Raw genomic sequence first — 13,126 nt, forward strand, 5'->3', positions numbered from 1 at the left:
CGTTTTCTGGGAAGGAGTCCGGTTTTCATGCAGAAATTTTCTGCATACGTGTGCACATAGCCTAAATGGGAAGAACATGGTACCACAACAAACCTGACAAGAGAAGATCGCCCACCAAAACTCTCAGCCCGGGCAAGGAGGGCATTAATCAGGCAGCACAGACACCATAAGGTAATCTTGAAGGAGCTGCTTAGTTCCCAATCAGAGACTTGAGTATATGTCCATATGACCACAATAATCCGTACACTACATAGAGGTGGCCTTTATTGATCAGTAGGCAGAAAAAAAATCATTTACTTACACACAAAAAATGTATGGCTCGTGTTGAGATGTGAAGACATATGAGAGACTCCCCAAATGTATGGAGGAAGGTGCTTTGGTCAGATGAGACCAAAATTGAACATTTTAGCCATAAAAGTAAACATTGTCTAGTGTCAAATCAACATCACTCATCATCCCAAGAACACCATCCCCACAGTGAAACATGGTGGTGGCAGCATTATACTGCAGGGATGTTTTTTGAGCAGCAGGGACAGGGAAAATGGTCCGAGTCAAGGAGAAGATGGATGGCATGAAAGACTGGGATATTCTTAAGCAAAACCTGTGTCAGCGATCAGACTGGAATGAAAGTTCACCTTCTAACAAGGCAACGACCCGAAGCATACTGCTAAAGCAACACCCGAGTGGTTTAAGGGGAAACGTGTAAATGATTTGGAGTGGCCGAGTCAAAGCCCAAACCTTATTCCAATTGAGAATCTGTGAAAAATGTCAAGGGTGTGAATAGTTTTGCAAGCCAGTGTACATCACCTCTACACCCAGAGAGCTTAGCGGTTCTGCAGATACAGTGAGCACAAGCTGCTGAGCGCAGCGATTAGCTGCAGCAGTAATGTGTGTTATAGTCAGAATGCCATCGCTGTGGCCAAACGAGAGGTCGAAGCAGTGCTTAGTGTTATCTGGCATTTTTTATCTTGTATGACTGCATTCATCTGGGGAGCAATTTGGAGAACCACGTTAAAAGGGACTGTCTGCTGGGACAATTCTGCCCAGAAAAAAAAAATTAAACTATGAAATGACCGTCAGCAACTAGCTATGATCTGCGGGGAAACAAGATAGAAAGGGCTCATTTTCCCCTGCAGCAGTTGTACCACATGGTAAATTACAGAGGCAGTCCAAGACTGACATATTGGTAATCTATCCCCAGTAGAAGGCATCAATATCAAATTGGTGGGGGTTCAGCACCCGGAACCCCTACCGGTCAGCTCCTAGCTGATCCAATCATCTCCAAATAAAAGCAACATACGGATAAAATACAACAGCTGAATACATGGTTTATTGACTGCAGCAGGGTACAAGCCCTCATCTACCATTCAAATCACCGATACATTGCCTCTGTTTGCTGCCAGAGTATAACATGTCTGGGCACGCTGGGTGTCTGACCACGACCAATCTAAAATTGATGACCTACGTGAAACAAAATTAAAAAAAAAAAAAAAAAAAAGGAATGCGAATAAAAGTGTGAAACTGTATTTTTTAATGATTTTGTTGCAGAAAATCAAATGGATATTTTGCAGATTTCACCCACTACATTGAGAACCCACGGTATAAATGGACACAGCTGATTTCGTAACCTGTAATCCATAGAGCTGGTACTGTGAAGTACTGTGGATTTTGTGGAACGTCCACTAGTGGGTCACCTAGGATAAATTAAGAAAAAAAAAAAAAAAAAAAAAAAAAAGTATGAAAGAAAGAAATCCCTGTCCAAGCTGCAGCGTTCTATCCCTAGACATGAGAGGAGCTGTGATGGATGTAACGTACAGGATGCGGCTCCTTTCCCCCTCATCTCTCAGTTATAATAGGAGATGTTCTCAGCAGATTACGGGCCAGATCTTTGCACCGTAATCCGATTGCCCTTTTACAGGATTTGTCGATTTCCGTGCAGCTCCTGAATGCGGCATCTGTCACCCAAGACTTTAATCAATGAATTGCCTGTTGCCGGCTGGCATTTTCTCCGTATATCTGTGTTTATTCACATCTGATTTGATCAATTCCTGTAACATGGATCTATACTGATAGGCGGCTCTGTTACCCAGAACTATTCATTCATCTTCAGTACAGTTCTTTGCGCTAGTAAGGATTTCATTATGGCCGGTGAGCTGCGGAGAAAGTTATCAAATCAACGCGTTTCACGGTGTAAAAGTTATGAATCTTCTCGCGGTTATTGCATTGTCATCTAAAATAAATGATCAGGATTTAAGGACCCGGATACATTATGTTGTAGCAGATATTTGCTGAAAAGCTAATCTTGTGTGGGTACATGAGCAGATTAGACTGCAAGCTCACGGGAGCGGATGAGTACAGCACACCGAGGTGTCAGCACTTACACATAACATCTGCCACAAATAACTACAATTTCAAGGTGTTCTGGGCCCTGAAAAGTTAAATCACTATTTAAAAAAAACAACCAAAACCAAACAGGTTTTATACTACATTTTTTTAAGTGTGATTATATTGCTCCCCCCCCCCCCCCCCATTTTCCAGAAGCCCAGTATTGTTAAATGGGTATTCAATCTCCAAGATCTTATCCCAATATATAATATTATATTATTATTATTATTATTATTATTAATAGCAAATACCTCCAATTGGAAATGTAATATAGTTTTTCTGATTTGCTGTGTCTTTCCCCATAGGCAGGCATTGCAGGATCTTCGATATCCATGGTTACGACAACTGATATACCAAATCAGAAAAACTATACTACAAGTCACTATCAGGGCTGTGGAGTCTGTGTCCCTTTTGGTGGAGTAGGAGTCGGTGTCATGGAAATTGAGGAGTCGGAGGTTTGACTTACCACAGCCCTGGTCACTATATCGGTGGTCGTAACCATGGATACACAAGACCCTGCAATGCCTGCCTCCGAGGAAAGAGAAACAGCGAATCAGAAAAACTATACTATATGTCACGATGTCTTTTTCCTCATGTGCAGGTATTGCAGGACCGTATATACATCGCATCGTAAAAAAAGATTTCAATCATATGTTTTTTACAATGTGTCTGGCACCCGATCCCATACTGTTCCCTCGCCCCCTTACATCCTGGTTTCTTCACTTTATTATGCCAGGTTGTGCTTCTGCATAATGTACCTGAAAAAGAGACCGCATGTGGAGCAGAAACTATGCACATTTTGGCAAATTTTTTATATTTATACATCAGATCAAGTCCAATCATTGGGACACTCCGTCTCGTTATACACTCAAAGGAGCATCGCCTGCGACTGACGAATTGTTTGTCATGCAAAAACAACTACGGCCATTATCCTAGAAATGATATGAAAGATTTTACACCCATTTAATTTCTGATGGGCAAGAAGGAAAAAAAAAAATAATTTCCCAGAGCACTGGCGATGTAATGGCAGCAATATGACATCTGCAATGTACAGCTAAGAGCACATGATAACCTGTTGGGGCTAAAACGGCGGAGATCTTTCACAGCAGGTAAAGGTCAAGTCAAATCAAGGTCGATATGCGGCTTACCTTTTCCTGCTTTAATTAGCTCTTTCCCAACCTCAAGCGTTACGTAAGCTGTGCCATTAAGAACGATGTCTGTGATGGTTCTCCAGGCATTGGGAGAAAGTCTTTCGGAAGGAGAAATGAAGTTTCCGGCTGCATTGTTTATCACCACCTAATAAGAGAGAACATAAAGCTGAACCCCAGATAAAATAAAGTCTAAACCAAACTTCAAATTAAAAAGAATATATCACGAGCTGTGCTTCATTGAATGAAGTGTAGAATAAAAAGCAGCATATGCCGTGGTTAGCAATGTATTCCCAGCAACAATGCACGTGATCTGTACAGTAATAATCTGGGTATGCGATATAGGAGCAGCTTTACTATCATTATGTAACATGATATATTAATAGTTGTCAAATAAACAAAAACACGGCACTGGAATCTATCTTTAACTATTCCCTTTATAGTCTGTTTTACATGACAGAGTCACATTAAATCTATTGTTCCAATCAAAAATCCTTTTGGGTATTCTACTCTTACGCATCCTTTGAGCAGTGATATTTTAAGGCTTTTTAACATTTTAGATCTTTATTGCACTTGATTTTTATGTGCCTCGGGCATTTACTTACTGGACCATATTTTTAGCTCAGAGGTTTTCTTTCAACAGTTAGGAATAAAATCATTTCGTATAGTTATATAGTCCACGGCTTACAACACAAAACAGAACATTTCAGATAAGTAAAAAATGTATAAAATGAGATATATATAATCTCTCTCTATCTCCCCCATCACATACATAGCAAACGTCCTCAATAATCAATTATAGAAGGGAGAATCTCAGATGTTCCGATTTTATGTTGGAAGGAAAACCGTCACTCGTGTTTAAAGTGAACATTGAGACACAGCCGGTGGTGTCATACAGCGAGAGGCCTGACTCTTCTTGATAAAAGGGATTGATTCTCTTTATGATCAATATTAAGTAGTATTCGGACACATCCAGCAAGTACGGTAGTTACAATCTCACATGCCATAATGAAATGTGCCTACAATGGAGTTTAAAGATCCCAGTGGTTGGACGGGCTTCTTAATTCTAATAATCTGCGGAGAAGCCTGAAGGGGGGTGGATCTCCACTAGATTGTCTGCCCGATGTAGTCCACTGTGTGTTGTGACCCATTTACAGAACTTAATGACATTTTTACAAAGCTGCACCATGTCACAACAATTAGAAGCACGGCTATACGTGTCACTGTTTGTGTTTCATAATCACAGAATGGACGCTATTTATTTTACCCTCTCATATAGCGCCATTAATTCCACACACATCATCGCTGTCCCCATTGGAGGTCACAATCTACATTCTCTATCAGTATAACTTTGAAATGAGGGAGGAAACCAGAGAACCCAGAGGAAACCCACACAAACACGGGGAGAACACACAGACTCCTTGTAAATGTTGTCATTAGATGTGATCACAGGACTCCAGCGCTGCCAAGAAACAGTGCTAACCACTGAGCCACCGAGCTGTCTGCTACTAGATGGACTTAAAGGCACACTTTAGCATTGGGAATATGGCGTTAATGAACAGGGCTTGGATCATCCTAGGTCAGCAGTCCATGAATTACACCGTCTTATGACTTTAGTGGCTTAAGTTCAAATGTCTGAAAAAGGCAATTTTACCAATTAGGACTTAGTGTGACTTCAATTAAAATTCGAGACAGTAACCCCCCCCCCCCCAAAAAAAAAAAAAAAAAATTTACTTAAAACATTATTCCCCTTCAAAACACTGTCTATTAGATGATATGTGCTTTTCCAGTTTTTTTTTTGCCTCCAGCTATTTTTTCTTAACCTTGTCCACATTCTGAAAACCATTTCCCTTTTTCTTTTTTCTGCATTCAACTGAACACCACACGTGCAGTGCTTTGCTAAACGGTCATTCAGGACTTTAGGAAAGCTGGATAGAAGCCTTTTTGGATCCTTTGTTGTAGTGACTAGTAGTTTGTCCACTTCCTCTCACCATTATACCATTTCATGGGGATTTATCATGTACTTGATGGGCATGAAGTGTATAATTTGCAGAATACTAGGATATTCCTACCTGAAGGGACTCTAGAGCATTCCTAGAATACAGCCTTTACATAATGGCACAGGGCAGGTGCTGCCCAATCCTCATGCAAATCTCACATTTGCAAAGAAAATAAAGAAAGTTATTTTTCTCTGTTTCGGTGGTTGGAGCCACAGTAATAGGTAATGAGCAGAATGAGGCAGCAAAGCTCTCAACTATTCTGCATAGTTCAATTTACAAAAAAAGTTGCATTCTATGGTGCTAAAGCCGGTCAATGTGACATACGAGATGTGAATCGCAATACGGCTTCTGAATACTAGGAAAAAAGTGAGACACTTTGCACATAATTTGGCCAACTCATGCCTGCCCATCAACCAACGTCAAGGTGGTCTCAAAACTGATGGGTCCCTACATATCTAATATGAATACCTCTCTCAGGTTGAAGTCTGAATTTCTGGGCGAAGGTGGACAATTAAAACCACATGTTGAAGGGCAGAGTGATCAGTCAGAGAGCAAACAAATAAAAGACTGACTGGCACATCCAAGATAGTGTGAATAGGTACTTACTAGGAGAAGCCACCTTCAGATACAATATAGAAAAAAAAAAAAAAAATTGCACTCGCTGACTGAGCCCTGTGCCCTGCAACATGTGGTGGTTTTAATTGCAGCAGGATCCTACCTACCCATAAACACAGGCTTTAGTGAGACAGGTGTCCCATTCACCCAGAAATTCAGATTTCAGCCCGAGCGAGGTATTCATATTAGATATGTAGGGACCCATCAGTTTTGAGACCACCTTGACGTTGGTTGATGGGCAGGCATGAATTGGCCAAATTATGTGCAAAGCATCTAATTTTTTCCTAGTATTCAGAAGCCATATTGCTTTTCATATTTAATATATTTCACATTGACAGGTTTTAGCACGGTAAAGTGCAACTTTTTTTGTATATTGTATATGGAGGTGGCTTCTCCAAGTATGCACCTAGCCACACTATCTCTATAGTTTTTTTCCTAATAAATTGAAGAGTAAAAAAAACTGTGCAAAATAATAGGAGTCACCTAGGCACCACCAGAACCCTATAGTCTAGGTTACTGGAGCTCCAAGAAGTAGTGCAGGCCCAGCAGCTCTGAATGGCACAGGATAGTTACAGGATTAGCGCAAAGCCGCAGAGAACTACTGCGCATGCCCGAGATTCCCAGCCCCGCAGAGTGAATAAATCATAAGCGACTGTGGGGCGGGATCTGTGGCCGCGCGATATGAAGGCCGGGATGTGATCTGAGAGCACGGGCAGCGCTGACTGCGCATGCCCAAGAAGATATAGTAGAGCGCAGGCGCCGCATTTCAAAAGAACACTGAGGAGGCGGCGCCAAATACGAAATGAGTGATGAATGCGAGGCGATTCTCAGAGGGGAAAGACCTGCATTGGGACATTGGGGAGATCAAACCAGTTTTCAACTTGAGCACTGGTATGCACGAGCACTTTATACATGTGGTTTTTTGTGTCACTTTTTTTTGCCCATGATTTTAGTGTTGTATTAAAAGTTATATTTTCATAAGAAGGGAGACTCTCCTATCTATACTCTGATTTCCCTGAGAGTACCATTATAGTGAAATAACTCATACACTATAGCTGAATTTATCAAGACTAATATTACTTCCAAAACCAAGTAAAGATTATACTCCACCTCAATCTCACCACCACATTATTCTCTTACTTCAAGATTATGCATTTCTGGCTAAAACAAAAAAAAAATTCTTACAACTCTGCTTCAAAAGCTGCCTACCAGATCTCTTGAATCCAGCTTAGCAAGGCTTCCCTAGATGTAGACACGCTGCTAAAAAAAAAAAAAAAAAAAAAACCACAGACAGTGACGCAGATAAAAGTGAATGGCCTTAGTACTCCATACGCCGACATGTTTAGAGGAACCCACCAGATGACACCATGCTAATGATTTCAAACCCTAAACATTCTTAATGTATCTGCTGGATGATCTTAAGAGGGTGGGAGCCTCAACTGGATATACCTTAAACATGGACAAAAAGTTCCAAGTCAACAAATATACCAATAACTCAGAAATCAAACCCTCTTCCCTAATTAGGGGGTGACAATCACTAGGTCTCCCCGTACAGTTATATTCAGCTAATATAAATCCCTACATTCAGTCACTAGAATCCATCCTAAGGCTATCGTGCTATTATACCCCTTTTTATTTAGGTAGATCAAGATTTACTTGAAATAGTAACATTTCTCAATTTGCTTTCCCTGCTCCAACTCCTTCCCATATACCTAAAGCCCTAAGAATTAGAACAAATCAGTTATTTGTATTGATCCTTTATTTGGGGGTGGGCGTCCTCAAATCCCTTTTCAGATGACATCTCAACCCAGGCTAAATGGTGGCATGAATTTACCCAAGATAAAACTATAGAATTTGGCCTCTCTCCTCAGAGTGATTGGCTGCACGTTACATCTGTATTCCAGATTCTTCCATTGATCAACAGTTCGTCTCTCATATCGGCACTTCACCTGACATTTTCCCAACTGCCTGATAACTTCCGAATTAGTCCTTTATTAATATCAACCAGGAGAACCCGACTTAGACTCCCTCATACATGCCTCACTACTGAGCATGTACATGACATGCAGCACAGATTCAGCTAAAAGCCCAGATCCTGAGATAAGGGATAGAACTTCTCATAAATATCCCAATTTTTTTAATGAAACTAATATTCAGGACGTCCTGCACTGAACTGCTGTGCCCAATGTATTATATATTTTAGGAGTTGGTCCATTTTATACCGACTTCACTAAAATGTACCGACTCCGATTCCACAGCCCTGCAGAAGAACAGACAACTGTTGTCATTATACCCAAATTCAAAGCCACAACTTCCAACGTGGACAATCTCATCATACTTTTTACCTTTGGTGTAAAATGGAACATGGCTTTATTATTAAGTCATTCACATGGCAGCAGAGGCATAGGTAGAGTTTTGGTTCATGGGGGGACAAAACTTCTGAGAGCTCCCCATAGGCCTCTATATTGTATAGTGCACTCCCCTTGGCATACTCTGTATAGAATAATTCACTCCCCATAGGCCGCTACAGTATAATGCACCCCCATAGGCAGACTCTATACAGTACAATGCACTCCCCATAGACACTCTATAGTATAATGCACTCCCCATAAAAAAAAAAAATATATATATATATATATATATATATATATATATATATATATATAACACACACACGCATAAAATACTCACCTCTCCTCCTCATTTCCCTGCTGCTCTGAGCACCCGCGCATTAAGTAATAACGTCATTGTGCCTCCTGTCAGTGTCTGCATCAGGGACGTCAAATGCTCAGAGTGGGAGTGTGACACATCCTCTCTCATCAGCGTTTTCATCTGTATCCACATTCAGCAAATGCAGTTGAACTTCCAGAGAGGGGGCCCCCGGTGCAGGCAGTGGGCTCCCCCCTCCTCCTGCTCAAGGGCGCCATAGCGGCCGAGTGGCAGCACAGGGAGATAGAGTCTCCCTGCTCTGTCGCAGAGTAACTGTATGGGCGCGCTGTGCAGAGCACCCCCCACCAACACTACTGCATTGACGTATACCATTTCAGAGCTTAATTCTAAATGCGCCAAAATTTCAATTGCATTCTTCAGCTATCTACAAGCCATGACATATATATCTCTCAACTATTCTGCCCTGCTACTATTTCCTCTGGAAATCACTAGAATTCTCCTTGTTGGGAGGGAGGAGGAAACATGGGCAATTGTGGTTATTGGTGCTCATTTGACGCCACTGTTAAAGTTTACCGTGTAGTTCATTAACCTATGGCACAATAATTTATATTACTTCATTGACTTCTATCCTAAAGATTCTATATAGAATGGCATCTCTTTAATCAAATCAGCCATTTATTCAAGTTGTGTTTTTATTGTCATGTCAGTAAAAACTAAAAAAAAAAGAAAAAAAAAAACAAAAACCCACAAACAGTAGTTTGGGCACTTCATTTTTTACTTTTACATTTAAAATGGGGTCCTTTATAGTCACTTCACTCTCTGTAGTGACGGCTTTAATAGATACGCTCCACCATGACTGCTGCAGCAATGTGTCAACACATTATTATATTTCAGTGAAATATTTATCTATAAACATCATATTTAACGCAAATGACACGGAGCTAGATCACCAGAGCGGTCATAGGGCGCCATGCTAAGCAGGAGGGAGCAGTGATCAGACATAGACTGGAGCCATTCAGCCAGGCTTCCTCTAGCGCTCATTGCACTTCAAACAGACTAAGACTTTTCCTTTCCCCCCAATGACAGTTTTCCACTCGCTTTCATCAGTCACCCAGGCGAGTCACTAAGAGAGCAAAGTAAATGCGGACGGTGCTGTCATACCGGGATATATTAACCCGAGAGGCTGCGTCAGGAAGACAGAAGCAGAGAGGGAAGCGGGGAGTGAGGACAAAGATCTGCCATCAATTCAGCTCCACGGGTGAGAATGTGACTGTGTGCGCTCCGAGGGACGACCAACGTGACAGCAGAGGGAGAGGAGACATCATTGTCAGGTCATTTAAAGATTTTATAAGTACTAACTCCAGAAAGCCCAAGTAATGTGGTGTGTGTAGATGTACATCTGCCTTGCCAGTGACGAATCCAACTCTGCCTTAACGTAGTGGTCAGAGCAACCGAAGGTCACAGCAGCCAAAACCTCTAGAACAGAGGTGGGGAACTGCCGGCCCTCGGGCCGTATACGGCCCTGATACGTGCACGAACTGACGGGGACTGAGCATAGCCCGCTGGACCCCAGCGGCCCCCACGCACTGATACTAATGAAGAGGACGAGTAACCGCGCGCCAGAGTGTGAGCTGCGCTGTACTGGTCTGCCTCCCCGGCCTGCCATCTTCATCACCCCGGTCACCGATGCAGTGGTGACCGTGTGCTGCTGTGTGTGCGGTGCGGGGCCATCCAGGAGTCACTGTGTTCAACACCAGGTCAGTATGTGCTGCCTAATGGGGACCTGTGCTGCTTAATGGGGACCTGTTAAAAACACACACATGTGACATGCACAAGTGTGAACACGTCGATCAGACAATCCTCACACCACCCACTAACTGAGATACAACAAGAAAACACAGAATGACAGATTTGCAAAAATACTCTGCAATAAAAAAATGGCAGTAATCAGCAAGTGCTGGTTAACAAATACAGGGTATTTAGTCGATACTTTTTTTGCGCAAAAAAAATGTACACCAAGCTGCTCCACCACGTCAAGGTAACCCCTATCGAAGCAGTCCCTATCTAATGTATTAAAAACCTGAACATGTGAACAGTGTCTAATATGAACAGGATTCAGAAAGGCTGCTCCCTAGTATGGGCTTGTGGTCTGAGACAGCTCTTGTGTGCACGTCACACGAGAGGGGTGGGGGGGGGGTCTCCCAAACCATGCTAAGCAAGGAAAAAAAAAAATGGATTAAAAACACACCATTTTTTATTGCAGAGTATTTTTGCAAATCTGTCATTCTGCGTTTTCTAATGGGGACCTGTGCTGCCTAATGGGGACTGTTATGAATGAGTCACCGAGGAGGAAAAAACAAAAAGCAAGCCAAGCCCAGGAAACCAGAGAGGTTGGTAACTAGCGGATTGCAGACCCCTGATCCTATCCGCACAACTAGCAGTAGCCGTTGAGCGTGACTACGGTGGTCATAGACGCCTCGTCACGGCCGGAGAACTAAATAAGCCTAAAGAGAGAGAGGGAAAATCTAAACTACCCCAAAGCAGACCCCAAAACAATAGACAGCCCCCAACATGTATTGTCGGTGAAACAAGATGAAAACACAAACACAGATAGAAAGATAGGCTGAGCAAACGATGGGGCCCTCAATAACTAGAAAGGACAGGAAAGAAAAGCTGCTGTCTGCAATCACGCAAAAAACTCTGCCAAAAAATGTCCAACACGTCTGATAGAAAAAGGCCCTGAAGTCGCTAGACTTCAATTCCCTATATCAGCACTCATGTATATTCTGAAGACAGAGCAAAAGAGATCAACTGATCAGAGACAAAATGGGGATTCAGCTCCGTCCCAGCCAGGGCTAGCTGAACACAAAAACTAAGTAAATCAGACGAAAACTCAAACAATAGCAGAGAAAACTTAGCTTTAAGAAGGCAGGAACCAAACTGGAAACCAGAAGCCACAGTCAGGAGAAATCACCAGCAAGAAACTAGGGAGTTGGCTGCCTTAAATCCAATCAGAAATTCCTGATGTCCAATCACAGTCCTCTTCCTCAGGTGGCCGGTCTCTGCCATTTAGATCAGCTTCATTACCTCCCTTCACCAACAGAGGGAGTCCAGATAGAGAACTCACTACTCCTCTGTCAGCACAGCCAGCTCCATAACCCTCACCAGAAGCAAACCCGAAAATGAGCTCACAACTGGGGACATTTGCCTGCCTATTGGAGACATTTGCCTGCCTAATGGGGGACCTGTGGACCTATACTGCCTATTGGGGACCTATACTGCCTATTGGGCACCTGTGCTCTATAATGGAGACCTGTGCTGCCTAATGGTGACATTTGCCTGCCTATTGGGGACCTATGCTGCCTAATGGGGACCTGTACTGCCTATTGGGGACATTTTCCTGTCTATTGGGGACAGTTACCTGCCTATTGGTGACATTTACCTGCCTATTGATGACCTCAGAGATGTAGTTTTCATCGCCTCAGCTGCATGATTTATGGCTGCTGGACAGCCTGAATACATGTGGGGATTCCTTAACAAACAGCCATTCCTCACATGTATTCAGGCTGTCCAGCAGCCATAAATCATGCAAATGCGTCGACAGTAACTAAATCTCCGAGCACGCCAAAATACTGAGAGGACACCTGAGCATGCTCGGAAAAACCCGAGTAACGAGTATACTCGCTTATCATTATTAATAATTTTATGCGGCCCCCGAACGCTATTATAAAACTCCAAATGGCCTTCGGCAGAAAAAAAAAGGTTCCCCACCCCTGCTCTAGAATATGGAGTGTGGTGGTCCCATCCCATCTGGGCAGAAGCAAGACCCCAGGTTATGTATATTATAGGGTAGTAATAAAGAATAAACTTATGGAACAACTCCATGGACCAGCGGACATTAGATTACATCTTCCTGCGGCGCTTCCTGTGGAGAGACGGGCAACGAGCGTGGACGCAGGCGGGAGGATGTCAGGATCGCCTCGTCTGACAAGTAGCGACCCCCGTCCCCTGCAATGTCACTGGTGAGATCTGCCTGTGTGGCAGCTCACTAGCGACCACTTAGCGATGTACCAGCGATCCTGATCGCGTCATATCGCTGGTCGGGATCGCTGGTACATCGCTAAGTGTGACAGTACCTTTACACAAGCAAAAGTCTGTTTTCTTGACCAAATAAATCCAAGAGACAACCTACAGATAGCAAGCCAAGAGTAGACTGTTAACAATATTAGTCTGGTTCATTAAGATACTCCTGGAGACACAGCATTGTAAGGACAAAAACAGGCCTAAATGGTCCACTCAGGTCCCATA

General features: G+C 42.8%; 1 protein-coding gene across 2 annotated transcripts in view; it reads right to left on the minus strand.

Moving 5' to 3' along the window:
• DECR1 (2,4-dienoyl-CoA reductase 1) overlaps positions 1-13,126 on the minus strand; it is a 188,556-nt gene that overhangs the window by 23,043 nt on the left and 152,387 nt on the right. For both annotated transcript variants that reach the window (XM_073550524.1, XM_073550523.1), the window contains exon 5: positions 3,534-3,681. In XM_073550524.1, the coding sequence (XP_073406625.1) occupies positions 3,534-3,681 (148 nt within the window). The remainder of the gene's footprint in view (positions 1-3,533; positions 3,682-13,126) is intronic.

Source organism: Dendrobates tinctorius, unplaced genomic scaffold (genome assembly GCF_039654945.1).
Source record: "Dendrobates tinctorius isolate UK_male_01 unplaced genomic scaffold, ASM3965494v1 ptg000165l, whole genome shotgun sequence".
Taxonomy (NCBI): domain Eukaryota; kingdom Metazoa; phylum Chordata; class Amphibia; order Anura; family Dendrobatidae; genus Dendrobates; species Dendrobates tinctorius.